This window comes from Desmodus rotundus, chromosome 3 (assembly GCF_022682495.2).
Source record: "Desmodus rotundus isolate HL8 chromosome 3, HLdesRot8A.1, whole genome shotgun sequence".
Taxonomy (NCBI): Eukaryota; Metazoa; Chordata; class Mammalia; order Chiroptera; family Phyllostomidae; genus Desmodus; species Desmodus rotundus.
The window spans coordinates 195,595,872-195,621,990 of NC_071389.1; the positions used below are offsets into that span (position 1 = coordinate 195,595,872).

The window sequence follows — 26,119 nt, forward strand, 5'->3', positions numbered from 1 at the left end:
CACCAGCCAGGGCTTGGTTTTCTCTTTCTATATGTTAAGGTTCAGTGCTTTGTGATGGGAACTGGGAAGGTGTGTCAGGGAGCATACTCATCGTGACCCTGGTGGTCAGCCGGGTTTTCTCTTAGATTCCTTTTCCTTCCCACGTAGGATGAGAAACCCTCATGAGGCCTGGCAGACCCAGAAAAACAAAGGAGCCCAACACCCACATGGAGTGAGCACCCATGGATGGGACAATAGGGAATGATGGGGATCGGGGTGAGCTGGGGAGTTCATACTCTGTCCAAAGGTGAGGACTATTCCCCAGCATAGGTGGAGAGGCTGGTGTTACCAGATCTTCTAAATATTTGAGCAAACCTGGAAAGCTGTCTTGTATAATTGTCTGGGACTTATGAAGCTCTTTGAGTAGCAAGGAGAACACTTCTTGGTCCAGTCCAGCATGTAGGCTTCCAGTTTGTCCCTTGAGGCTGAGGAGGTGGAGGTGGAGGCTATAGCCAGCCTGAATGGTGCTGCCTCATCTGTAAGGTGGGTACATAGACACCCGGCCCTCACAGGGCTGTAGTAGAGGTCAATGGGGACAAAGGATGTGAAAGGAAACCAAGTAGCATTCACGGAGCAACCGCTCCGGGCTGGGCACTGCACTCAGCCTTTCCCCTTTCTCCTAAGTCCTGGAACTTACAGCGGTTGCACAGGTGGGAAGTGGAGATGCTGGGATCTAGGCTCTGGAGGAGCCTGCAAATCTGCCAGCCCCCGGCCCCCCACTCCTGCAGCCTGGTAAAGGAGGGTATTCAGCAAACAAGCTTCCATTCCCTGCGTCCTTTTCAACACCACCTGGCACGACGTGGGCAGCAAAGATTTCACTCGCTTGCAACCTCACTCCTGCCCAGGGATATCCGATTTTAGTCTGGCGAATGCAGGACCGATGGCACTGATTAGAGCAAAGCCCATTATGAGGGAGGCGGCTCTTTCTGAGAGTGATTTCCAGGTCCCTGGCCGCCTGGCAATCCCAGAGCTTTGCTGATCCGGTTACAGCCAACTCCTCCATCGGCAGCGTAATGATAGTGCACGTACCTTCACTCCATCCTGCGTCCTCCCCTGGGAGGGCTGGGGAGGTGGAGGTGGGCTGGACCGAGCTTTCGGTCTTGTCATCCGGTAGCAATTTCCCTCCAATTCAGAGCAGCCAGCATTTCCAGAGAGGCCTGAATTTGTAAGGCATCCTACTGGGCAAAGTGAAGGGAATGGGACTGGCAAGATGCAGGCCTCAGAGTACTCGGCCTCCTGCCTTGGTAGGGAAGCTTGGGGCTGCCCTGCCCTGCTCCCCCACAGGCAAAAGGGCGCCTGGGCTGCTCTCCCACCTCCCCTCCGTCTGCTCTACACCATCACTGCAACCCAGCACGGTCCCTTAACAACCCTCTCCTTGAACTGTCCTCTCCTCCTGCCCTTTTCCTCCCCAGAAGAATCCCTGTCTCCTTCCCACTTGCCATTTACTCTTCAATCTTTGTGCTCATGGGACTGTGAGGAGAGCTAGGGGGTCGGTGTGTGTAAGCGCCGGCACACAGGAAAAACTCAGCGAGTACGAACTTTCACCGCCCACTGATGACTCTCTCAAGGGGTACTGCCGTGCCTGCGGACTGCGCTCCTGCAGGTCTCAGCCCACAAGTCCAGTCCCCACAAAGCGGCCAGGCTGCTCTTTCCAACATGCCAAGTCTGATCATGGCGCAGACTGCCCACTGCAGTTGGATCCGGGCCAAATTTCCAGCTGTGGCCTGCTGGGCCCTTCCTTCCACATCAGTCTCATCTTGGACCCCTTTTCCTGCATTTTCTGGGCTCCAGTCCTTTGAGCTCTCCAATGGCCCATGACCTTGTCCTTTGCCCAGACTTCTCCCTATTCCAACACCTGGTGAGCTCCCTAAAACCTCAGCCATAGTTATAATTCTTATTGCAGAAATCTGCTTGACCTGCTTCTCTCTCCCCCAATTTTAGTTAGCTTGGGTCAATTCCAAGTTCTGATTGCTTAGGTACTTATATTAATCCCCATTGACACATGTAGAAACCAAGGCCCAGAGAGGTTGAGAACCTTATTTAAGGTCACACAGCCATCAGGAGGAGGAGCTGGGATTCAAACTCGTGACTGACTCCAGACTATCGGTGCTGGTGCAGCAGTCTGAAGCACACCTTGCAGCCTAACACTTCCTCCCTGGGTTACCTCAGGATGCTCACCTGTCCAGCCTCATTGCCCCCTCATCTCCCTACCTTGTGCTCCAGCCAGGTCATGCCCACTCCTCTGCTTCTGCACTGGGTCACAGGCCCTTCTGCTTCCCACAGTGAAGGCTTCTCTCCTAGTTCCTGTCTGTGTGCTTGTCTCTTTCCCCTCGACGCTGGACTTCTTGAGGACGGGAACTGCATGTTTTATTTTACATACCTTCGTCTACCTGGCCCATACTAGGTGCTCACAAAAATGGTGGATGGGTGACTACTTGGTCAGTACATTGGGAACAATAGCGTTGGTTCTTATGGATCATTGAACGAAAATGTTTTGTCCATTTCTGTCCAATGGACAGATGAGGAAACCAAGGCATGCAAAGCCTGAATCACTTGTCCCTGCTCATCCCCACCCCATATGCCTCTTTCAAATTAGACTCGACTGGCCTGACTTAGGGGAAATGGTCCATCTCTCCCAAACCCTCTACCTTTCTGGGAAATGTTAATTAATTAATTAATTAATTCCACAATTAAATGCCTACTCTGTGTAAGTTGCTGTTTTGTTGAGTAAGTTTCCCCCGCACCCTCTAACCATGATCCCATAAGAGGTCGTTGCCATCATCCTGATGTGAGACCAGAGGTTAGGTCAAAACTGCAGTATCAATCAGAGAGATCCCGGAGGCCCTTTGTCCCATTAAACCCAGCAGAGCCCTGAGATTTAGGTCAGTTCCCCTTGCTGGGGCCTCCAGCCTATAAAGTCACCACAAATACATGTGGGGGCCAGACCCTTCTCTCCTGCCCTGTCTTCTCCCCTCCCACATGTTGCCATGGAAGCACTGAATACAGGAGGAGCCTTGTGAGTCTGGAAGTAAAGAGAAAACCCTGAAGAACAAGAAGAGTCTGGGGGAAATGATCTGAAGGGCAGACCCCCAAGCGATCCCCCTCCTTCCTTCCTAAAAATAATACTCTATAGAATAGCAGGGTCAGGAGGAACATGAAAGGTCATCTGGTCTTCCAGCTAGAAATGTCACCATTTAGACTTATTTGGGTCACAAAATTATTTGTTTAGAGAGCAAAATAGGGCAGCCTGGAAGAGTGAAAAGAATATGTTTCAGAGTCAGACAGTCTTGGGTTCCACGGCAAGCTTCTTAGCTGCCTAGCTCGGTGCCTTAGAGAAGTTACCGAACCTCTGTGGGTCTTGGTTTTCCCATCTATAAAATCAGACAGCAGCTCAGGCCAGGGGGTGGCCGTGAGCAAGGGAGTGGTCAGATCCTGGGAGGCGCTGGAGGCTGAGCCGCCAGAACACCCGGGCTTGATCTGTTCCCTGCAATGCCTGTGGCAGTGCTGTGCACAGGAGATAGAGACCCTCAACCAGGGTTTCCTGCCTCCTGCAACTATTCCTTGAATGCTAGATACTTTTTAATCCTCACAACAGCCCCAGGCTGAGAGAGATTAGGCAATTTGCCAGAGGGCAGCTGTCCTTAAACGGTGAAGCTGGAATTGGGAGCCAGCTGGGCCGGACTCCAAAACCCAACATTCCTTGGCTTCACTCGGAGCTGGGCATCCAGTGAGGCACTGGGGGAGGGGTTTAGACAATCCATGTCTTATAGATTCCATAAGACATGGCTCCTGCCTTCGAAGCTGGTGAGAGACATAGAAGCCAGTGCATATTAAAATACAGTGCCTGGGCAAATAACAGGTGCCAATAAATAACTGTTTTGTCATTGACCAGGTTAAGAACCCTACTAGTATGCAGACACTTCTGTGGGGCCCAACGGAGGCACCTAAGTGTGTTGGATGACGGGCAAGGAAGAGGCTGGAAAAGATTCCTGGAGGTGACATCTGAGGTGGACCTTGGTAGGAGTTTGCCAGGAGCCAAGGGGCCTGGGATGCTGGAACAGCATGAAGGAAAGTAAAGATTCGACATCGATCTGAGAAAATGGACTTGGAAGAGCTTTGAAAACTATGGCTGGGAATGTTATTAGTGTTAGAATTCCCGTAGGTACCCCCACGGTCCCTCCCAGAAGGTGCTACGGTCTGGCCTGAACCGCTGAAAAGTGACTCGAGCAGACCGGCGGCGGGCTGGGGGCCTACCCGACCGCCCTAGCGCTCGCGCGCCGCCTCTCTGCGGGGTGCACGCCCCGCCCCGCGGCCCTCAGTGGGGCGGGGCGTGAGCGCACTTTGCCGGCCGTGCTCAGGTGACGTCACTCAGGAGGCGGGGCTGAGGCTTGTGGGCAGGGTCCGATCGTGAGAGCTTGGCCTGACTAAACTCCCGGCCCCGCCCGGAGAGAGGCTGCGGCAGCGAAGGCCGGAAGTCCTCCCGCCTCCGTCCGCCTCCAAACTCCCTTCGGTCCCTCCCCTCGGCTCCGCGCGCAAGGTCGTGTCCCGGAAGTGAAGGGGCCATGTTGGTGGGTGACCCGGGGAGAGGTACCGGGCGAGAGGCGAATCCCGAGGAGTGGTAGCGCGCGGTCCGCGGGTGAGTGCGGGGAGGAGTGAGGGCCGGCGGCCGGGACCCCCCGAGTCTCCTCTCAGGGCGGTGGCCGGTGCCCCGCACCCGGCCTGGGCCGGGGCTGCGGGCCTGGGCGCCGGGGGTCTCACCCCAGCCCTCCCTGAGCATTCCCTGCGAAGCCGCTCAGGTGCCCCGAGCCGGCCTACCCCAGTCTCTGGGTCTCCCACCCCGACTCGGCCCGATCCTCCCCACGGTCGGGAGAGGACCTGGGGACCTGCGGGGACTCAACCGTCCACTCGCCGCGAGACCCTGTACAGACAGCCCTTGCCTGACAGTCGCTTCCCACCTCATAAAGCACTTCCCCTGTTGATTTTCTGGATTCATCTCCCCTTCTCCGGGAGGCCCTTGGGGCGGAAGGGGGCTCCTCTCTAGTTGAAGAAAAGGGGACAGGGACAGTAGCTGGCTCAAGCTCGCGCAGGAAGTTAGCAAGGCCGGAGTGATGGCTAGCTGACTGTGGGCTTAAAGTCCAAAGACCTCTCCCGCTCAGTCTCTTTACTTTATTTCTGAAACGGGGGCGAGCACTTCTTCACGCAGGGACGTTGTGAGCATTGCCGTTTTTGTTCAGCTTCGTGTTTGAGCTCCTGCTAGGGGCCAGGCGCTGTGCTGGGAAAGTTTGTGGAGCACCCAGAAGTGCCGAGCCGCGTGGTAAGGCCCCAGCGCGGTGCTGACCGTCCTTCCAGAGGCAGGCAGAATTGGGGTCAGGGGTGCAGCCCGTCTTTGCAGCTGTGTCCGTGGGCGAGTTACTTCCCTCCGGGAGCTTCATTCTCCACTTAAAGTGGGGGTGACGACGACACTGGGGTTGTTGGTAGAGTGCGATGCAGGCCGTGCTTAGACCCTGCGTGGTGTGCAGTAAACAGTAAGTGTTCACTGTTACGGTAATGAGCCCTGGCCACTTCCTAGGTTCCTTAATTTAAATATGATAATGGGACAAAGCACTTTACCCATTTTACCCAAAGCACTTTACCCACATTACTCAATTTACTCCGTACTTGTGAAAGGGTTTGTTGTCACTGAAGGAGGATGGTGGCAGCTTCTGTGGAACTAAATCTAGGATTCATTGAGCCCGTACACACCAGGCTCAGTGGCAGTAGTGACAGCTGTCCCTGTTAGAGTGCTTAGCATGTGCCAAGTGCTGTTCTACACGCGTTTACATGCCTTAACCCATTTTATCTTCATACAAACCATATGGGCAGGATACAGTTTTAATCCTTATCTTACAGACGAGAAGCTGAAATAAGCACAGAGGGGTTAGGAAACTTGCCCAAGGTAATCAGCTCACTAGTGGTGATGCCAGGGTTCAAGTATGGCTGAGAGTCCTTGTCTTCAACCCGTTTAGATCCCTGTAGTGAAGTCCCGTGACAGGTTCTCTACATGTGTTATCTCACACAGTTCTGAAAACTATGTAGTAGGTACTTCTAACATGACATCATCTCCATTTTACAAGTGAGAAAGCTGATGCTTAGAGGGGGTAAGTTCTTTGCCCAAAGTCATGTGGTGAGTGGCAGAGCCAGGATTCAGGCCTAGGCAGTTCGGCTTCCAGGCCCTGGGCCCTTCAGTGTACCCTGTACTTGCAGCATGAAGGGCGGGGGGGATTGAGAAGTTGGGGTCTAGCCCTCGCCCTGTCATTCAGTTGTAGCGTGGCCTTGGGGGTCTCTGAGACCTAGATTAAGAACTCTTGAATTTTAGATAGTCTCTATAGGCTCTTATGTTATTAATTCTGATTCTAGGCTCTGTTTTTTCCCTTCTGCTTATAGCTTGACGCCCAGCCCCTGCCAGTCCCCCATGGCCCCATGGAGCCGAGAGGCGGTGTTGAGTCTCTACCGGGCTCTGCTGCGCCAGGGCCGAGAGCTGCGCTACACTGATCGGGACTTCTACCTTGCCTCCATCCGCCGTGAGTTCCGGAAAAATCAGAAGCTAGAGGATCCTGAGGCCCGGGAGAGGCAGCTGGAAAAGGGCCTGGTCTTCCTCCACAGCAAACTGGGAGGGATTATTTAGAATCCTCTCCCATCCTGATTCCAAGGGAAGGAGGGCAGAGGTGCCTTCTGTAGACACCCCTGCTCCCCCCACCCCCACCTCACAGATGCGGTAAGAAGCTGCAGGTAGGTGGACCCTTGTCACTATAGGTTTTGTTGTTTTGTGACGCAGCGGACCTTTTCTTTTGTCACCGAAGTCCTTTACTCATTCAAAGTCAATGGAGAAACTGTAGACGCATTAACAGAAGTATGTTCCCTTACTGAGAAAAACTGGGCCCTGAGTTTCAAGCCCCACCAGAATAGGATTGTTCACCATTTCGAATAGAACAGTTTACACATAAAATTTTAGAAGAGACATTGGTTAAAACTATTAGGGTTCAGTTCCAGGCTGCCTCATTGCTTAGTGCCCTCAGTTATCTTGTGGGACTGGCCACATTCTCCAGACATAACTGTATGTTGTTACAATCGTCTGTAATATGTAATATGTAATAACGTAGGGTATGGATGCTAGAGGCCGGCGTCTAGGTTCCCCTGCTGGCACTGCTGCTAAAAGCTGTGGGGTTAGAGCAAATCATGCCAGGCCTCTGTATCCCCCTTTGTAAAATGGACAGAATAGTATCTACCTCTTTAGGTTATTATGAGAGTTCGGTGAGACAGCGCTCACACAGCACTTAGAATTACTTTGCAAGTGGTTTTCCTTCTGTGTATTCTCGATACCGGTGTTACTAAGAAGTCCCACGAAAAATAACCTAATGACTGTATTTGACCCAGCAACTTTTCCAGGGGGCCTTGTGTGGTGCTGGCATTCTGTAGGCTCTGAGATGGGGATGAGAGATGCAGTCCATTGAGGGACTGGTCTAACATGGGGTCAACAGGAAGTGATTCCAGTGTGAGCAGCTCTGAGTTAGAGGACTGGGTACACAGCTTACAGAAAGGATAAAAACATCACTGCCCTGGGTGGGAGGTGGTAGAGGGAATCACGGGTAGCTGTTGAAAAGAGGACATTTGAGGTCTGCCTGGTAAGAAATAGAAGGTTGCTGAGTAGATGGGCAAGAAAAAGCAGAGGCGGAGGTGGAAACTGCACTTTGTAGTCTGGAAACTTGAGTCTGGCTTGGCTAGAATGATGCACCTGTAAGGCAGGTGGCTGGAGTTGAGGCTGGGCCAGGTCCGGAAGGACCTGTTGAGGAGATTGTGACATCTGACAGTAGGGGGACCATCAGAGCTTTGTAAGCGGCGGAATGTCATGGGGGAGGGGTCGTGGCAGTGGCAGCCTGGAGAATAAATTGGTGAGGGGTTTGAGGGGCAGCAAAGCCGGCCAGATGAGACTGGGGTGGAGTGGCCGCACGGAAATACAGCACGTACCGCAGGGGGCTTGGTGACCAGTTGGCTGAGGCAGGAGAAGGAGAAAGAGTGAGGGCTGAGTTGTGAGGCTTGCCAGCTGGGTGGAAAGCAGGAAGAGGAACCTTATGTAATGGCTTTTGTTTCTGCTCAAGCCACTTAAGTTGACTGGCAGGCCAGCCTTTGGCAGTGTAGGGCTGAGATGGGTGGATGCCCGTGGGGGCCTGCCTGCACAGGGAAGGGTGGCGGGCCTGGAATGAAGCAGTAACTTACTGAGTCTTTGTGCTCCTGATCTATTTCGACTGTCTTTGGGTTACAGGTTGCAATCACTCCTGCCAAAAAAAAAAAAAAAAGCCACAGGGTTAATAGCTCATTTATGCAACAGATATTTACTGTGTGTCAAACACTGCTGGCCCTGGGTGGTAGCAATGAAGGAGGCAAAATGCCCCCCCAAGGAGCTTGTGGGGCCCCTGTAAACTACTACTACCCAGCAGCATGAGCTGCAGGTTCAAATCTCTGCACAACTTGTTGCCATGGTGACCCTGGGCTGGTTACTTAACCTTTGCCTCAGTTTCTTCCTCTGAAAATTGGAGACAACAATATATGACTGACCTCATGGGATTGCTGTGAAGATTAAGGACACTAATGTCCTACACGCGGTACACACTCAGTATATGTGAGCTGATCTCATGTGTACTCAGGCCAGACATGTTTGAGTCGCATGACTTTTCCAAGCAAACAAGTTGGAGTTTTCATAGTTCTGTGCTGCCACCCCAGGAAGCCACAGGAGGCCCGTTAAATAACTTCCTGAATGCTGGCAGCGCTCGGATTCTCCATCCCCACCCTGCCTGCCAGGGCGGTGCTCTTTCTCTCAAATACTTTAGCCCTTTTTTAGTGTACAGTCAGTTCATTAGTGTTAAGAATACTTGTTTATGCCACATGAACAGAACCACAAATTTGGTTTTGGTGCTGTTTGTTCCTCTTTGTTTTCAGTTGTATTGTACTTCCAGATTCAAAATGAAAAGAAAAGCTGTTCTGTATCAAATCATCTAAGCAGTAAATGTTGTATTTTAAAAATGGCAAAAAAACCCCAAACCAAGAGTATTCAGATTGTTGTGTAGTATCTCCAGAACTTCATCTTGCAAAACTGATACTCTGTACCCATTAAACAATAGTGCTCCTTCTTCGGTGCACTGGGGCGCCAGGCCCCTCGCCCCTTGCCGGGTGGAGTTCCTGTCTCCTAGGAGGCTGCTGGCTAGTGCAGCAGAACCCGAGTGGAGGATGTACAGTGGATATGCATTAACTTGTTTCAGTTAGAACAAGTTAAATTTTAAAATAAGAGCTTACATCTTCCTGCTGGAGCTCGTGGATACTACTGTGTCCTCGTCCAGCTCACCAGGTCCTCAGATGGGAGGAACATACTGCACTAGGATAGGAAGCCTTCTCACAAGCCTGCTCAATTAAACAGTTTTGATCTCAAGCCCAGGATAGCATCAGTATGAGTGTTAGAAGCCATTCTTTTTTTTTTTTTAGATTTTATTTATTTATTTATAGAGAGGGGAAGGGAGAGAGAAGGAGAGAAACATCAATGTGTGTTTGCCTCTTCCATGCCCCCAACTGGAGACCTGGGCTGCAACCCAGGCATGTGCCCTGACCAGGGATTAAACCTGTGACCCTTTGCTTTGCAGGCTGGCATTCAATCCACTGAGCCACACCAGGCAGGGTTTAGAGGCCATTCTTACCTCTGTCTCAGAAGGTCAGATGTAACTTAGTGGGACAGTCTGGATTGCTCACTACCTACCTTCTGGAAGCTGACCTTTTGTCCCATAGGTGGGAATCTTTTTTTTTTTTTAATTTTTATTGTTATTCAATTACAGTTGTCTGCCTTTTCTCCCCATCCTTCCACCCCCCAGCTGAACCCACCTCCCTCCCCCACCTCCACCCTCCCCCTTGATTTTGTCCATGTATCCTTTATAGTAGTTCCTGTAATCCCCCCCTTTTTTTAAAAAAAAATTTTTATTGTTATTCAATTACAGTTGCTGTAGGTGGAAATCTTAAAAGACTTAATCATCAACCCACATTCCTGGAGTACTTTTACAGTTTATAAAGTGTTCGCATACAGAATTTTAGTAGATGTTTTTTCCTCGCCACACCTCTATGATGTAGGCCACAGGTGTCATGATCCCCTTTTCGTAGCTGAGGGGTTGAGTGACGCCTTTGAGGTCACCCAGCTAATTAGTCAGGGCTCCAGGGCAAGTACTCGATCTCAGGATTTCTGACTTGAAAACCCAGGTCTCTTCTGTTCTGCCACATCACCGCCTTGCTCTTACTAGTCACCACATCACATGGGCCAAGGATGAAGCAGCCCAGGGAGGCTCGCCCTGGCTTCTGCTTGGAAGGAGGACGCGCTCTTCTGGTCTACTTGGATGCATGGCATCCAAGGACCACTTAGAGGGTGCCCCCGTCCAGTAGTTCTCCCTACTGTAAATAGACCAGTAAAGGGTCTTTCGTTTTTATAAAAATAAAACAGTGGTCATTGTTATGTGTGGGAACTGCAATCCTGATTGGATTACTCTTCCTCAGCCGAGTGAGTTTGATGTGTCCTGTCTCTGTCTCAGCGGCCACTGGAAAAAGGATGACAGGCATTCTTGCCTGACCCCCACCTGTAAATACAAAGTTGAACTCTTCTCCTTGGCCTTGCTTATTACTCTGTGCATTTGAAGTGGGACTATTTTTCATTTGGCCGAGTGGTCTTATCCGTCCCAGGATAACTTTACTTAATGTGAAGTTTCTGTTGACTGTAAAAGGTGGAGGAAAGAAAAGTGCCACCAAGGTTGTGAACTCTAGTTAGGGAAGAAAATGTCTTTGGACTTGTCAGCCACTCTTCGGCAATTGCTGGAATAAGTAGAGGCAGAAACGTTTCTTCTCCTTTTGGGGGGTGCAGAGGTATAGGCAAATGTGAGCTGTGAAACTAGCAATCTCAGTTGTAACAAGGTGTAGAAAGAATGTTACTTTACACCCTGTTGGTGCACCAGGGCCTTGTCTCTGTAGCTGCCCGCGCCGGTACCGGATCCTGAATGGCATACAGCTCTGTCCCTGTGTAACCCTGGTGTGCGGGACACGGGGTAGAAGACAGGAGTGGTGTTGAGAGCAGTGTTCAGGTCTAAACCACATTGCCATCCTTTACCTGGGTTGGGCCAGGCTTCTAACTGCAGAGGAAACGAGCTTGTTTGGGGACTAGGGGAGCTTCAGTCAGGATGACTGCATCGTTGCCGGGGAGCAAGTGTGTGCTGGCCTTGCTTGAGCTGGCTGCGGGAGGCCAGCCTCTTCTGTGTTGCGCCCAAGACTCCTTTTAGGTGTGTACATTTTTAGTTCATGTTCCAAGTGCATGTGAGCAGGTGGGGTTTTTGCTTGTTTTTCAGTTAACAGCTAAGTCTACAGCGTCCTCTGTTTATTCTCAGTGCCAGCCTCACCCAAACCCGGGGTAGTCACCCTGCACTCTTGCCCCAGGGAACAGCATTTTTCCAGTGGGAGTATCCATGAGGGTTATTTTCTTCTGTGGACCTTTGTCACGGGTGGACTCGTAGTCATGTGTGTGCAGGGTGTTTGGTCCGTGTTACTTTGTGGGGTTTCTGCTGCTGTTTTGCAGACAGTACATGGACTAGGGAGAGTTTGATTTGGGTAAGGGTAAATATGATCCAGTAGAAAAAGCATTGTAGTAGGAGTTGGGAACCCAGAGTTCTGGAGGTGGCTCTGCCATTTCCTTTCTCTGGGACCTCTAGCAGGTCACTTCCCTAGTATGAAGTGATGCAGTGTGATAAGATGAGCCTCCTCTAATCTGTTAGATTAGACCTTCTCAGATCTAACCCTCCATGAAGCAGTGGCCAAAGGATCAAAACACTGTCTGCACTGTAAGGTCGGGCAGGGGTAGGGAGAGACTTGTATTGCGTGGTGGGGTACCCTACAGCGGGAAAGGACTGATACAAGCTTAATGCTTTCTGTAATCTCAGTAGATTAGTGGGGAGGTTCTCCCACAGTAAGTGTGACTGGTTCCCACTTACATCCAAATACATCTTGGGACGTGGTGTCTCTCTCGTGACCGTGGAGCATGCAGTGTTAGAGGCAGGGAGATTTGCTACACTGCCCAGGGACTGGCCTGATGGGGTGGGGGGCAGGAGGGACAGTTCCTGAGGTCCCAGGTGGTGATGGCTGTGTTCTGCCTTCTTTCTCAGGTGAGCAATGGCAGGCGCTGGCGAGCGCAAAAGCAAGAAGGATGACAATGGCATCGGCACGGCCATTGACTTTGTGCTCTCCAATGCCCGGCTGGTGCTGGGGGTGGGTGGAGCAGCCATGCTGGGCATCGCCACACTGGCGGTCAAGCGGGTAAGTGCCTACAGCCTGGGCCGGGGTGGGAGAGGTGGGAGGCTGCCTCGGCAGAGTGCAGCTGGCCCGGAACACGACGTGGTCATTCGGTGTAGTTAGACGAGACCTTAAGAGAATTCAGTTCAGTCAGTAAAATTTTATCCCAGCGAGTAAAAAAACTGTAAATAACCAAAACATCCCTCCTTGACTACTTTATTTTAAATAGCAACACCCCCACCACATAAGGTGCTTCCCATTTCCCTTTCCTACTTCATTGTCCTCCACGTTTCTCTCTCTCTGCATACTTTGTGTTTAACTTGCTTATGTGCTGTCTGCGCCCCTCTGCTAGACCGAAAGCTCCGCAAGGGCAGGGAGGTCCTTTGTCTAGTGCTCTGCTCTGTGTGCCCAGAACAGCACTTGGCACACAGTAGCCACTCAGTAAACATTTCCTAAATAAATGAATCAGTGTTCACCATTACAGTTGTGGCAAAGTGTACCGTGATGTTGAACACTGATGCATTTTTAGTGATACAGGGAAATAATAAAAGTCGTAAGTGAAAAAAGTAAGGTTTCCAAAGAATATGTAGAGTAGGATATTATTTCCTTAAATCATTTTTTTTTTCCAGAAAGAAATATACCAAAATATTAACATTTATCTCTGGGCTGTGACATTACGAATAAATCTGTTGCTTGTATCATTTCGTATTTCCTGAAATTTCCTACATGGAGAAAAGTATTCGTAATCTAGAATAAAACAAAGGTATTGAAAAATAGTGGTTTAGAACTCACGAGGGCAAAGGGAAGGAGGGAACAGGAAGGAAGGTGCATGTGGGGTCCTCTCTGCTGTTGCAGATGTACGATCGGGCGATCAGTGCCCCTACCAGCCCCACCCGCCTGAGCCATTTAGGGAAGAGAAGCTGGGAAGAACCGAACTGGATGGGCTCCCCCCGACTGCTGAACAAGGACATGAAGACAGGCCTGAGCCGTTCCCTGCAGACCCTGCCCACAGACTCCTCGGCCTTCGACGCCGGTGAGAGGCCTGTTGCCCCTCCTGGGCCTTCTCTGGGGGCTCCCGGTCCTACTCCTGCATTCAGCAAATGTTTCTTGAGCACATAGGTGCCAGGCACCATGCCAGCATTTGCCTTTTGTGCCAAGGCCCTTCTGGGGTTGAGGCAGCCCTGGGCTGAGCAAGCCTGGGAAAGGCTGACATGCTTCTCTCTCTTGCCTTGGCAGATACATTCTGCCCACCCCGGCCCAAACCATTGGCCAGGAAGGGCCAGGTAGACTTGAAGAAGTCACGACTCCGCATGTCCCTGCAGGAGAAACTTCTCACTTACTACCGGAACCGGGCCGCCATCCCTGCCGGCGAGCAGGCTCGGGCCAAGCAAGCTGCCGTGGACATATGTGCCGAGCTCCGGGGCTTCCTGCGGGCCAAGCTGCCTGACATGCCGCTTCGGGACATGTACCTGAGTGGCAGCCTCTATGATGACCTGCAGGTAAACAGGTGGTTCTCACGAAGGGGAGGGTTGGGTCCTGACCACGATGCTTCTCAGTGGTGCTGTCGGTATAAAGGGTCAGTGTCCCAGGCTTGCCAGGGAGGCTGAAGTCTCACTGCCTCTGAACTCTGCTCCCTGGGAGCATTTAGAGATCATGGCTGGAGTCTTTATTTGTTTTGTTTGTTGGGGTTTTTTTAGATATAGATCTCATTTATTTAGTTTTTTTATTGAATTCATCTTGGTCTTCTTGTTTTGTGGACATACTTACAACGTGTAGGAAACCGTAAGAGGCCTCTTCCATCCTCCATTCCTGCCCTGTCTCTCCTTCCTAGTTTTCTCTCTTATTGGGTCTTCAGGCTTACTGGGGTGTCCTGGTGCTTCTGCGCCCCGAGACGATGTGGTATGAGCGCGGGCTCTGGGGTCTGACGGGCCTGGGTTTTGGTCCTCGCTATTTCTCTGTCTGAACTCAAAGGCTGACAGGATTCCTGGTTTCCTTTAATGCTGGGGGAACACAAGATGGGTTTCTGTGGAGACCCGTGTTTGGGGAAGCTGCTGTCTTGAACACGTTAAATCCCTCAAAACCTTTGTAATTCTCCAACAGGTGGTGACAGCTGACCACATCCAGCTCATTGTGCCCCTCGTGCTGGAGCAGAACCTGTGGTCGTGCATTCCTGGCGAGGACACCATCATGAACGTCCCTGGCTTCTTCCTGGTCCGCCGTGAGAACCCGGAGTACTTTCCTCGTGGCAGCAGTTACTGGGACCGCTGTGTGGTTGGGGGCTACCTCTCCCCAAAGACCGTGGCTGACACGTTTGAGAAGGTCGTGGCCGGCTCCATCAACTGGCCGGCCATAGGGTCCCTCTTGGACTATGTGATCCGACCGGCACCGCCCCCAGAGGCCCTGACCCTGGAAGTGCAGTATGAGCACGACAAACATCTTGTCATTGACTTCCTGCCATCAGTGACCCTTGGTGACACCGTCCTGGTGGCCAGACCGCACCGGCTAGCCCAGTATGACAACCTGTGGCGGCTGAGCCTGCGTCCTGCTGAGACGGCACGCCTGCGGGCTTTGGACCAGGCTGACTCCGGCTGCCGCTCTCTGTGCCTCAAGATCCTCAAGGCCATTTGCAAGTCCACTCCGGCTCTGGGCCACCTCACTGCCAGCCAGCTCACGAATGTCATCCTCCACTTGGCTCAGGAGGAGGCTGACTGGTCTCCCGACATGCTGGCTGATCGATTCCTGCAGGCCTTGCGGGGACTCATCAGGTACCTAGAGGCCGGGGTCCTGCCCAGTGCCCTCAACCCCAAAGTGAACTTATTTGCAGAGCTCACCCCAGAAGAAATAGATGAATTGGGATACACTCTCTATTGCTCGTTGTCTGAGCCGGAGGTGCTGCTGCAGACGTAGGGCGGTGAAGACCGAAGTGGGTGTGGGGCGGTCAGGCTCTGGATCCTCTGTTAGAAACACTTGGCTATACAGTTGGTGCCTCACGGGGTCCCTAGGTGCCTCCTGTCTTGCCCTGGTCACTTCATGCTGATTAGAATGACATCGCTTAATTTCCTATTTTCTCAAGCCCAGCTCTTTCTATTTTTGTTACCAAACACTGTGCTCCCTACTGCTCCACACCCCCTTGCTCCAGGCTGATTTTCTAGAATGAATTGAGAAGGTAGAGCACGGGCCCATGCTTTTGAAACCGCTTGGTGTTCTGCTCATGGCCCAGGTGCTCTGCTCGTGGCTGCCCTGCCCTGCCCTGCCCTGCCTTGCCCTGCCCTTTGGCCTGTTTCTCTTCAGTGTCTCCTCTCCTTTCCCTTTGCCTCTCATTTGCACCTTCTGTTTTGCTCCTTTCCTGGAACACACCTGCCTAATCCAGATGTTGCCTTTAGTTGAATGTCACTGAAGTTATAATTTCACATTTCCAAGCTGAACTCTGCAGAGAGTGCTCAAGCAGTATTTAGGGTACCTGGCGCTGACGTGGTGCAAGAGTTGGCCTTTGACCCAGGTTCCTGGAAAAGAAGCCCATCCCCCCAATCTCCTGACCTGCTTGCACCTGCCATGCTGAGGAGGCCCCTCGTGGGAACACTGCCAGTGGCCCACACAGGACTGAGGGCTCAAGATGAACCGATGCCATGTCATGGGGGTTGTGTTTCTCGGTGCCATCAGTGAGAGTGCAGAGTGGGAGAGCTGGAGAGGGTTGGTGTGCTTGACGTCTGCGCCTCCTCCTGGTCCAGACCGCCACTGTGCAGGAGTCAGGCACAGACCAGGCACAGCCCAGGGAGGGAAGGCACCGCACGGGCAGCGCCTCTGCATGCGCGCTCTTGTTCGCCCCTTCCTCCCTGATTGGCAATCAGGACGAGGCCTTCAAGAACGCAGTCTCAGCTGGAGAGGTTGAAGGGAGCTTGACAGGCGGCAGAAGGTCAGCTGGAAGATCCAGTCACCCATGGGTACTCGGTGGCTGCACTTCTGTCCCATCAGGCTCTGGCTTCCTAGGACATTGCCTTTGAGCAAGAGCAGGCACAGGCTGACCATCTGCTGTAGGTGTGCGGGACGGCCGTGTGCTGAGCTCCCCAGGCACCTCCAGAGCAAAGGGCCAGCAAATGTGCGCGGACCTCACCCCCCACCCCCAGTCCTGTCTCTGCCCAGCACCTGGGGAGATCGGTGCCACCTAGGAAGAGTGCACATGGATAAAACACATATGAGAGGGAGGTGGGGACTTCCTATGCTCCTTGTTTCCTGCTGCTAAAATCGCACTATTTAGTGCAATGTCAACAGTGTCCTGAAGGGGGAGAGGAGTGATTAATACACAATGCCAGTGCTGCTTGTTCTGTTTTTTTTCCTATTTATGACATGAGCCTGATATGATAATTCTGTTCCTGATCTGCCCACCCAGTATTTTGTTCAACTCCCATGAAGTGGTGGTGGTTTTTTTTTTTCTATTCTTACTACCTCTCCAATCAGTGATTCTGGGGAAGCTCTCTGTAGCACTCACTCTCATTCCTTCCCAGCAACAGCAGCGAGCAATGGCTCTATGAATAGTATTGGAGCCTCAGCTACCCTCTGAGTTTAGGGTAGAGATTCCTGTTCCCTTTCTGTCATGGATTAGGGGGTTGAGAGCTGGGGTTAACCTTGGCTGTATTTAGAGAATCTTCCTGCCTCTTACATGTATGGAAGGGTTCCTTAAGTGGTGGTGGTTTTGTTTGTATGAGGCTGTTGGGAGAGAATGAAAAGTATAAAGCCCAGAACCCTGAAAAAGATGATCCAGCCTGGCTGTTCATCAGAATCAAATTGAACTTTTAGAAACTCTCCACCCAGGTGCTGCCCTGAGTGAGGTGCTGCCTGCCTGGCATGGCATCCAGGAGGCGGGTGGGCTGAAAAGGTGTTGCCAGGGCGTGGGTCATTCACCGAGATAACGGACTTGGCTTTCCCAGTCTAGTATAAAACCTGTAATTTTCCCAAGCTCAAAAAAAGATTTTAAAGATCAAGTCCCAGATTATCAAAGCTAAGGGTAATTGTGATTTGAGTTTATCTCCTCTCTTAAAGAGCATCTTTCTAAGGGCATCTGTGCCTCTTAACTGTGTTTCACAAAACCAAAATCCGTAACTTTGTCATTTCACAAGCAAGAACCTCTTAGAAGTCTCCAGAACTAGCAGCAGTGGATGCCCTGCCCTGGTGGCTTTGCTGACCAACTCAGCAAGCCTCACCATAAAACGTGGAAGATAGTCAAGGCCTTCCAGATTCTAGGGAGGAGGAGGGAATGTCCTGTCCCCTCCACCTTTAATCTTTGGGGAAAGATGTGGTGCCTCTCCTGCCAGTCTGCGTTTCTGCTCAGTAACTCCCGCCTTTCTGATGTAATAGCATCAGGTCCTACTTCTCCATCTGAGGTTTGGTTTTTTGTTTTTTTCTTTACACTGTCTAGGTTAGCAAACCACACAGCTAGCCTAATGCTTAAAAAATGCTCCATCTTGACATTCTGATTAATTCCAAAGTGTATTTTTGTTTTCCCTGTTGCCCCTCCCTTAAAAAAATGAGTTTAGGACAACAGTATTTTTCTTTATACACTAGGTTGTGACTTATTTTTTTCAAATAAATGATTGAAGCTCATGTTTGGAAAAGCTGTGTTGAGGCCTACAGTTTTTCTTCCTGGGTCTTGGCCCACTTTTGGACCCTCCAGATCAGCTGAGTTTGCCCCGTTGTACTCCACTGAAGTTGAGAGCGCAAATGGTTTTGATGGGAATCGGCCTCAGGATCCAAAGGCCCTGGAGAGGCCCCACGGGGTTTCTGTACGTAGGGGTCCCTGCATGTGTCCTGAGCCCTCTGCCACAGTACATCTTGAGACTGTGACCCTGGATGAGAATGTCTGCTGTCACAAGGTTTGTTAGAACGCTGCCCTTCCTGCTGAAACTCAAGGCCAAAGAGACACGTAGGACTAGAGCTGGGAGGCTGTCGCCCTTTTAGACACTGCTGACTCTTAAGTGGCCAAAGTACCAGACACGGGGGTTCTGGAGTTAACTGTATACAATGTGTTGTTGACCTTTTCATTTTGATCACCTTGTAGTCTAAATTCTTGGTCCGATGCCAAGTCTACAACTTGCCTTCCAGTCACTGGCCTGCTCTTCAGTAGCCGTTGGTATGTTTGGCTGGCAGATTTGGAATCAGTCGCCAGTCTTTCTGTCCTGTGTTGGTTAGCTCCATATAGAAGCAGCTTAGCCCCGAGACCCCGAGAACTGCTGTCCTTTTTCTCCTTGGGGGAGGAAATAGAGCTGGGGAACCCGGTGTCCTTCCATGGCATGGGAAGAACAAAATAAAAGCCTCCTTTCCAACAGCTTTGACTTTTGTGTGTGGTATGAAGCCTTTTCCCACAGGAGTGTACTGGTTCTTCATTTCAGCGAGAACACTGAAGTGCTTGATCTGGGTCTCCATGATAGAATGGGTGGGACAAACTGCTGCTGAAGTCATTCTTGCATGATTTCTGCAGTGTCAAAACTGGGGCAGTGTTACTTTAATTCTCAACCACCTGCGTGGTCATCCCTCAGGAGGCACTGACAAGTCTCTCCATACAGCAAAAAGAGGGCATGCCGCACGGGGCCCCATTACGCCCCGGGAAGACTGAGGAGTGGACAACTGCTGCGTATCTCCATACTGGGGATTCCTCAAGGGGAAAGAAACACCGCACGTCCCAGCATCCAGTACGTACGCTTTGCGTATACCGGTTGTTGACAGTTGTTGGCTTCATCTCAGTAAACAGTAGGGATCCTCTGAGGAAGCAGGATGATGTACTTGAGGATGAGGAGGCAGCTACCGGGGGCCAGGGTCAGCAGACCTGAATTCTAACCCTAATCATTTATTGAGCACTTACCAGGTACCAGGTGCTTTGCTCAGCGCTTTACACATCAATGATTTTACTTCATTCTAAGGATAAGGATACTACGCATCAATAGCTTCATTTTACAGATGAGTAAACTCAGCAAGAATGAGTGAGTTACTTAACCAAAACTTCTCAGCTAACAAATGGAAGAGCCAGGATTCTTTTGGGTTTGCCCCTAAAATCTGTCTTTTAATCCCCGCCGCATACTGTCTTCACCGGGAGCTCTGTGACTTAAGACACGTCACTCTGTTAGATCTCTGTTCTCCATTGAGAAGAGATCAAGCCGGATGAAGTGAGTGAGTGCAGGCAGTTACCTAGGACAGTGCTTCCCAAATGTTTTCACAGCACAGCACAGCCCCTCATGATACTTGTATGACTCACTCGAATGAACGGAGACAAATCTTGAGCTTCCGTCCTTGCACGGCCTGACTCTGCAGGGGAATGATGGATGGCACACAGCTTTCTCAGCACTTTTTTAAAGAGAACGTTGATTTTAGGGAGAAGGGCGAGAAACAGCGGGTTGTTGTTCCACTTATTTATGCATTCTGCTGCACTGGCTGCAGCTTGTACGTGCTCTGCCTGGAGATCGAACCCGCAACCTTGGCATATTGGGAGGCCGCTCTAACCAACCGAGCTACCAGACCAGGGCTCTCAGCACTCTTCACAACTCCCCAGTAGACAGCAAGTTGCTGGCCCTGACCTGGACAGCTGCTTCCAAGCACAGGAACCCCCGCTAGTGGGCCTGGGTTTTTCTCCTCGCAGGGCCATTAGGAGGACTTTCTACGAGGTGGACACCTGGGAGTTACAGAATTGGTAGTTGGCTGAAATTACCCTCAAGTGAAAGGCCCCAGTTGAACATCTCTCCTTGTTCTTAGAGAAACTGAACTTACATAAACCAAAAGCAGTTCCCCTGTGATTGACTGCGTATTTTAACAGACTAGCAAACATTTTAGTAGAATGGGCATGTGAAAATATAGTAGGTTGGATTACAGGATTATGCATCTTCCCCTCTCAACCGTAGAGTTGAGTAAGAACGGAGAGCTGGCCTTTGTTGGTACGTGGGCATGGATCAGGTGATCTTCCGCCTGAGGTCCTGTCTTCCGTTTCAGCGACTGAAGGGCTTCCATGTGGTGAAATCGCACACGACATGACATTTCCTTTTGCCTAGTTTCCTCTTCCAGCTGGAACCTGGTCCCTAGTTGTAGCTACACTAAGAGGGGGCAAATAGCGACCGCAGGGGCTGGGGTCTAACGCCACTATTTGGGACTCAGTAGCTTAGAGCCAATCTAGGCCGGCTACAGGCCGGACAGCGGAAGGCACTGCAGAGGGGTGCCCCCAAGAGGAACACGCAGATGACAGAAGACTCAGCTGGAAACGCATCAGCAACTCCGCCCCTTCGCTCGCGGACCCTGGGCGTGTCACCGAACAGCCCACCCACCTCGGAGCCTGAGCCAATCCAAACTCGAGGTATATGTGACTCACCATATCTGACCAGTCAGCTCGCTGCGCGCTCTCCGCTGGCATCTCGCGCGATAATAAGGCGGCCTCGAACTTCATAATGGAAATTTCTCTTGGGGTGAGAGGCTGCTCCCCTGCCCTTCAGCTAACACCGGAAGCGAAGCGTGTCTGGTGGATCCTTCCGCGCTCTCTAGAGGCATAGGGAAGTGTGACTCTTTGATCTTAGAAGCCTTGTAATGTAGTGCGTCTTTCCTTTCGGGAGGCCTTGAAAATAACTCATATTCTCTTTAGAGCTACGCCCGGAAGGAAAAAGTCATTGGTTGGGAACGATAGGGTGTTGACAGGTGAAAACCAATGAGTGGGTGGTGGAGGTCACGTGGCCGCAGCGGAAGGATTTTCTCTGTGATGCGTGCCTTAGGGAAGTTTATAAAAGACCCGTGGTGAAGCAACTGCGGCCATTTCTTTTTCCGTCTCCAGATGTAGTGTTTGTGCGAGTGTGTCCTTTCCCTCCTCCGTTCCCGCAAGTCCGCGGCCGCCATGGCGCATTAGAGGCAGCAGTGCCTGCGGCAGCATTGGCCTTTGCAGCGGCAGCAGCAGCACCAGGCTCTGCGGCGGCACCCCCCAGCGGCTTAAGCCATGGCGTAAGTACGGGGTCGGATCTCTCTGGCCGTGAGCCCCTGGGTCGGCGAGGGCTTGCGACCTAATCAGGCGCGGCCTGCGGCTGGGCGGTGTCGCGGAGGGGGGCGCGGTTTTACGAGCGCTCGGGCACGCGTGGTCGCTGTTTGGGTGTTCCGGAGACGCTAGGTCTCAGTTGGGAGAGCGGCCTGGCTCCGGGGCGAGAAGCTTTCGGCGGTCTGCCGCCGGGCCCGCGAGAGTCCCGCCTGACGCCCCTGCGAAACGTGGCAGGAGCAAAGATGGCGGCAGGGCGGCGGCCAGCGCGGTGTGAGTCACCGGGGGCGGGGGCGAGGGCGAGGCAGCGTGGCCGAGGCCGTATTTGGGCATGAGGAAGCGGCGCCTTCCTCTTGTGGCCGGTTGAGGAATGGCCGAGCTCGGAGGGCGTCCATCTTGAGCGGCCTGACCTAGGGAACAGGGAAGGTCGGCACGATGGCTCTGGGGCCACGTGTTTCCGATTCTGTACGGGGGAGTAGAGGTTGCCCGTCCTGCCTCAGGAGTAGAAAGATGAAATTTCCTGACCAACTGACCGTTAATAGGACTTGGTTTCTGGTTCCTATGCAGGCTTCTCACGGCATTCAGCAGCAGCATTGCTGTAACCGACAAAGACACTTTCGAATTACGCACATTCCTCGATTCCAGCAAAGCCCCACAACATGACCGAGATGAGTTTCCTGAGCAGCGAGGTGTTGGTGGGGGACTTCGTGTCCCCCTTCGACCAGTCGGGCTTGGGGGCTGAAGAAAGCCTAGGTCTCTTAGATGACTCCCCGGAGGTGGCCAAGCACTTTAAACCTCATGGGTTCTCCAGCGACAAGGCTAAGGCGGGCTCCTCCGAATGGCTGGCTGTGGATGGGTTGGTCAGGTGCCTCAGACAACGGCAAGGGGTGAGTGCCCATCCTTACCTTTCCGGTACGATCTGGTCATGGGAACTTGTTGCCTGGTGCATCTGGTTGATTTTATTTCATCCTTTTAAATCTTTTGCAGAGGATGCCTTCTCCGGGACAGATTGGATGGTGGAGAAAATGGATCTCAACGAGTTTGATTTTGATGCCTTGTTAGGTTTAGATGACCTGGAAATCATGCCGGATGAGCTTTGGGCCACGTTGGAAGACTCGTGTGATCTCCTTGACCCCCTAAACCAGGAGATTAATAAGGAGCCCCCCCAGGCAGTGAACCCAATAGGCCATCTTCCAGAAAGTTTACCAAAAACTGACCAGGTTGCTCCCTTTACCTTACTGCAACCTTGTCCGCTTTCCCCAGTGGCCCTGTCCTCCACTCTGGATCATTCCTTTAGTTTAGAGCTAGGCAGTGAAGTCGATATCTCTGAAGGAGATAGGAAGTCAGACTCTGCTGCTTACATTATCATAATCCCCCAGTGCATAAAGGAGGAGGAAGCTGCCTCAGACAATGACAGTGGCATCTGTATGAGCCCAGAGTCCGACCAGGGCTCCCCGCAGCACAGTCCCTCTACCTCCAGGGCATCTCCAAATAGTTTGCTGTCCCCAGATGCCTTGTGTGGCACTGCCCGCCCCAAACCCTATGACCCTCCTGGAGAGAAGGTGGTGGCAGCAAAAATAAAGGGTGAAAAACTAGATAAAAAGCTGAAGAAAATGCAGCAGAACAAGACGGCAGCCACTAGGTACCGCCAGAAGAAGAGGGCAGAGCAGGAGGCCCTCACGGGTGAGTGTAAAGAGCTAGAAAAGAAAAATGAGGTTCTGAAAGAGAAGGCAGATTCGTTGGCCAAGGAGATACAGTATCTGAAAGATTTGATAGAAGAGGTGCGCAAGGCGAGGGGAAAGAAAAGGGCCCCCTAGTTAGGGTAGTGTGTGCTTGTATATAGGCGGCTTGTGCTGGAGCTGTGTTGTAATAAATTATTTTGTAGTGAAAGTACTGTGCAGACTTGCTGTGTCTGATCTAGTGAGTGCCTTGGAACTAGACTCTGAACGGAGGGTGGGGGGAGCTCGACGTGCTTCGGATCGATCCCAGAGAGCTGGGCCGGGCCCTGCGTGCCATAGGGCAGGGTCGCTGGGGACTTGTGTTGGCCCTTGGCTGGAAGGGCTGCGCTCGAGCCCCCGCAGCAGGCTCCTGGGTGGTTTCCCCACATCTGAACTGTTGGGCTTAGGTTAGTCCTTGGTTAGTGCAAACTGGGGCTTTGTCCTGAGGGAACTGGGTGGCTGGGAGGGACGGCCGGGTTCCACTTGTTTCAGATTGTTCCTCAGTCTGGGTTTCTGCCAACAGCTGTCTTGAAGTACCTAAGGCAGGCCCCATTGGCCTTGAGCTGGGCGCACTGGTGATTAGGTTTTACTTCTGAGCTTTACTCTTCCAAGTAGAGGCCTCTTCCTGGAAGAGCTGGTCATTCAGACAAAAACAGCTCCTGGTTTCTGCTGGAAGAAACCTTGAGAACTGGGGAGTGGAAGGAAGTCCTGCAGTCCTGGTACTTCCTCGCAGGAGCTGTGTGGTCAGGGTCCCCCAGCTAGAAGACTGCCATCCCCAGAGATGTGGGCAGGCAGCAGCAAAGGGAAGCTGCTCGTGCTGCTGGTTGCAACGCTGGTCTTCGGACTGGATTGGCCTAGTGTAAGATAAGGCAGATGTTTCCTTTTCCTTGGGCCCATCCTGGGGACATCACCTCATGTCCTTGGGACCAGTTTCCTGGGACAGACTGTTGCTACAATGTCAACGTAGGTGCCTTGGAGCCTGGCTGGGATGAGGATGTCACTTGTGATGGCCAGACATGGATCCGGTCTGTAACCAGGTGAAGGTGAGGTGACCTGGCTCCTCAAGGAGGGGGCTTGTGAGCAGAGGGGTAAACTCGGGGGTGTTCCTTTTTCTTGAAGGGCTTGGAAACACTGAGGAACTAGCCCACTTGGAAGGGGTGCTGTGGGTGAATCGTAGGTGGGCAGCCTGAAATGAGTGGGTGGGTGGTTTTTTTAATTTTAAGGGGTAGGGGGAGAGACAGCAGTGTGTGGTTCCCTCTCACACCTGTACTGGGGGCCTGGCCTGCAACCCAGGCACACGCCCTGACTGGGAGTTGAGCCTGTGACCTTTTAGTTCCCAGGCTGGGAACTCAATACACTGAGCCCCACCAGCCAGGTGGACTTGGTGATCTTTGAGGTCCTACCTGTTAAGGAAAATTACCCACAAGGCCATGAGCCTCACTCAAGGCGGGGGAGCCATATACCCAGGTATAGAAATTGAGCTCAACCTGGTCACCCATGAAAACAGCTTAACTGAAATTCATAGGGATTTACTAGCCTAGACGGTGTCAACTGAAGCTGCACCCTGAATCTGTCAGCTGTTAAAAACCACCTGAGACACATGTTCCCAGATGTTTTACATCCCTCACGTCCCCACCGGGGCAGGCTGCCACCTCCAGTGTGTAAACTCTCATTTGGGCCCTGTCCCTTCCTCCCAGATCTTCAGTCATCAGGTCCTGGGACTTGTGGCCAGCCACATTCCCCCCCCACCCCCAACCAGGGTGACACATCTTCCAGAGCCTGCACCAGCCTCCCCTGGAACCCCACCACCTTCTAACCACCCCTCCAAATGCCCCCTGACCTGTTAGACCGTAATCTCAGGGGTGAACGAGACTGATGTTAGTCACACAAAGGGGCACGGACACCACCCTGCTCCTCTGGTCCAGGAGGCGGCTGTGGCTCTATACCCCTTGGGAGGGCTCAGGAACCTGTGCTGACTGGGTAATGGCACGTGTCCTTGTTAGGGCCCTAGAGCTCTGGCTGGTCAGCCTGTTCTGATGCAAGCTCTGGGCTCTGGGCCAGTCTCTTGCTAAGCTGCTTAAAAGAGGAAGGGAAAGTCTTCAATGACACCCAGGTTCACAGCCGTCTCCCCACCGGGCTCACTGAGGCTCAGCTGAAGGGAGGAGGGGTGTGAAGTTGAGGCAGAATACCAGCCGCTCCCTTTTTCAGAGCCAGCACATCTGAGGAAGGTAGGTCGACCCGAGTGGAGTCACAGCACCCTCTTCAGCCTGGACCCAGGTGGCCTGCTTCCTGCTACTCAGATGGAGGCCACCCGCAGACAGGGCCAGATCCAGCTCTGTGGCTGCTCCTGCCCTTGTTCAGGAGGGAAAGCTGGCCAGTAGCCAGGCACAGCGTCCAGGGCGGTGGGTGAGGCTGTGGAAGCCCCTCCCCCTGGCACACAAGAACCCCCTGTGGAGCTGGCAGACTCACTCCCAGCTATTCCAGCCATGGGGGACCCTTCAGAAATCCTCCAGCAGACAACGCCATGGCCGATGGAGCCCTTTGCTGGCAGGGAAGAGGTAGGAGAGCTGCCTGAAGGTGTCCAGGGCCCTCTTCTCCAGGAGGCCCCCAACCCCTCCAAGGGGCCCTGGCTTCTAGGACTTGTCTCCTCCACACTGACACCCGTGCATTTATTTGATCAATGCACTTTTGTGCCAGGCACCATGCTGGCTGGAAGGGGCTCCGTCCCAGCCCCCAGCCCCCACTGCCTTTCTGCTTGAGCACAGACCTGAGTGTGAAACCTTGTTTCTGGGAGTCACCACCTGAATCACCCTACCACTCTCCCAACTCCTGTCAAGAGTTAAAAAAGTGGCCTCTGACACATACCCCCCACCCATCTCACAAGAGCACAGGGCCTGGGCAAATGGGCTGACAGTGCCCCTCTTCCCTGGACCCTGAATCAGGGCCCACGGAGCAAAGCCCCTGGCAGCTGTGGCTGCCACCCCTGAGGTGGGTTCCCCTCTGGGCTGTCAGCAGATACTAAGTGACCTCTCTG

At 52.4% G+C, this 26,119-nt stretch overlaps 3 protein-coding genes and 1 long non-coding RNA gene across 4 annotated transcripts; 3 read left to right on the forward strand and 1 right to left on the reverse strand.

Annotated features, from left to right (window-relative positions):
* The first annotated feature begins 4,549 nt into the window (after positions 1-4,549).
* MIURF (mitochondrial elongation factor 1 upstream open reading frame) lies at positions 4,550-6,703 on the forward strand. The gene is made up of 2 exons (XM_045186895.2): positions 4,550-4,675; positions 6,463-6,703. The coding sequence occupies exon 2, from the start codon at positions 6,491-6,493 to the stop codon at positions 6,701-6,703; it is 213 nt and encodes a 70-aa protein (XP_045042830.1). The 5' UTR covers positions 4,550-4,675; positions 6,463-6,490.
* LOC112321683 (uncharacterized) lies at positions 4,695-20,978 on the reverse strand. The gene is made up of 3 exons (XR_002976561.3): positions 20,723-20,978; positions 8,293-8,351; positions 4,695-5,543 (listed from the first exon to the last, which is right to left on the reverse strand). It is a non-coding gene; the product is annotated as an uncharacterized lncRNA (long non-coding RNA).
* MIEF1 (mitochondrial elongation factor 1) lies at positions 12,259-18,697 on the forward strand. Its single transcript, XM_024579156.3, has 4 exons — positions 12,259-12,402; positions 13,234-13,411; positions 13,615-13,877; positions 14,479-18,697. Exons 1-4 carry the CDS (start codon positions 12,259-12,261, stop codon positions 15,283-15,285), a joined length of 1,392 nt encoding a protein of 463 aa, XP_024434924.1. The 3' UTR covers positions 15,286-18,697.
* Positions 20,979-21,032: 54 nt separating the features above from the next.
* ATF4 (activating transcription factor 4) lies at positions 21,033-23,257 on the forward strand. Its single transcript, XM_053919596.2, has 3 exons — positions 21,033-21,339; positions 21,935-22,254; positions 22,357-23,257. The coding sequence occupies exons 2-3, from the start codon at positions 22,027-22,029 to the stop codon at positions 23,182-23,184; spliced, it is 1,056 nt and encodes a 351-aa protein (XP_053775571.1). The 5' UTR covers positions 21,033-21,339; positions 21,935-22,026; the 3' UTR covers positions 23,185-23,257.
* The last annotated feature ends 2,862 nt before the right edge of the window (positions 23,258-26,119 follow it).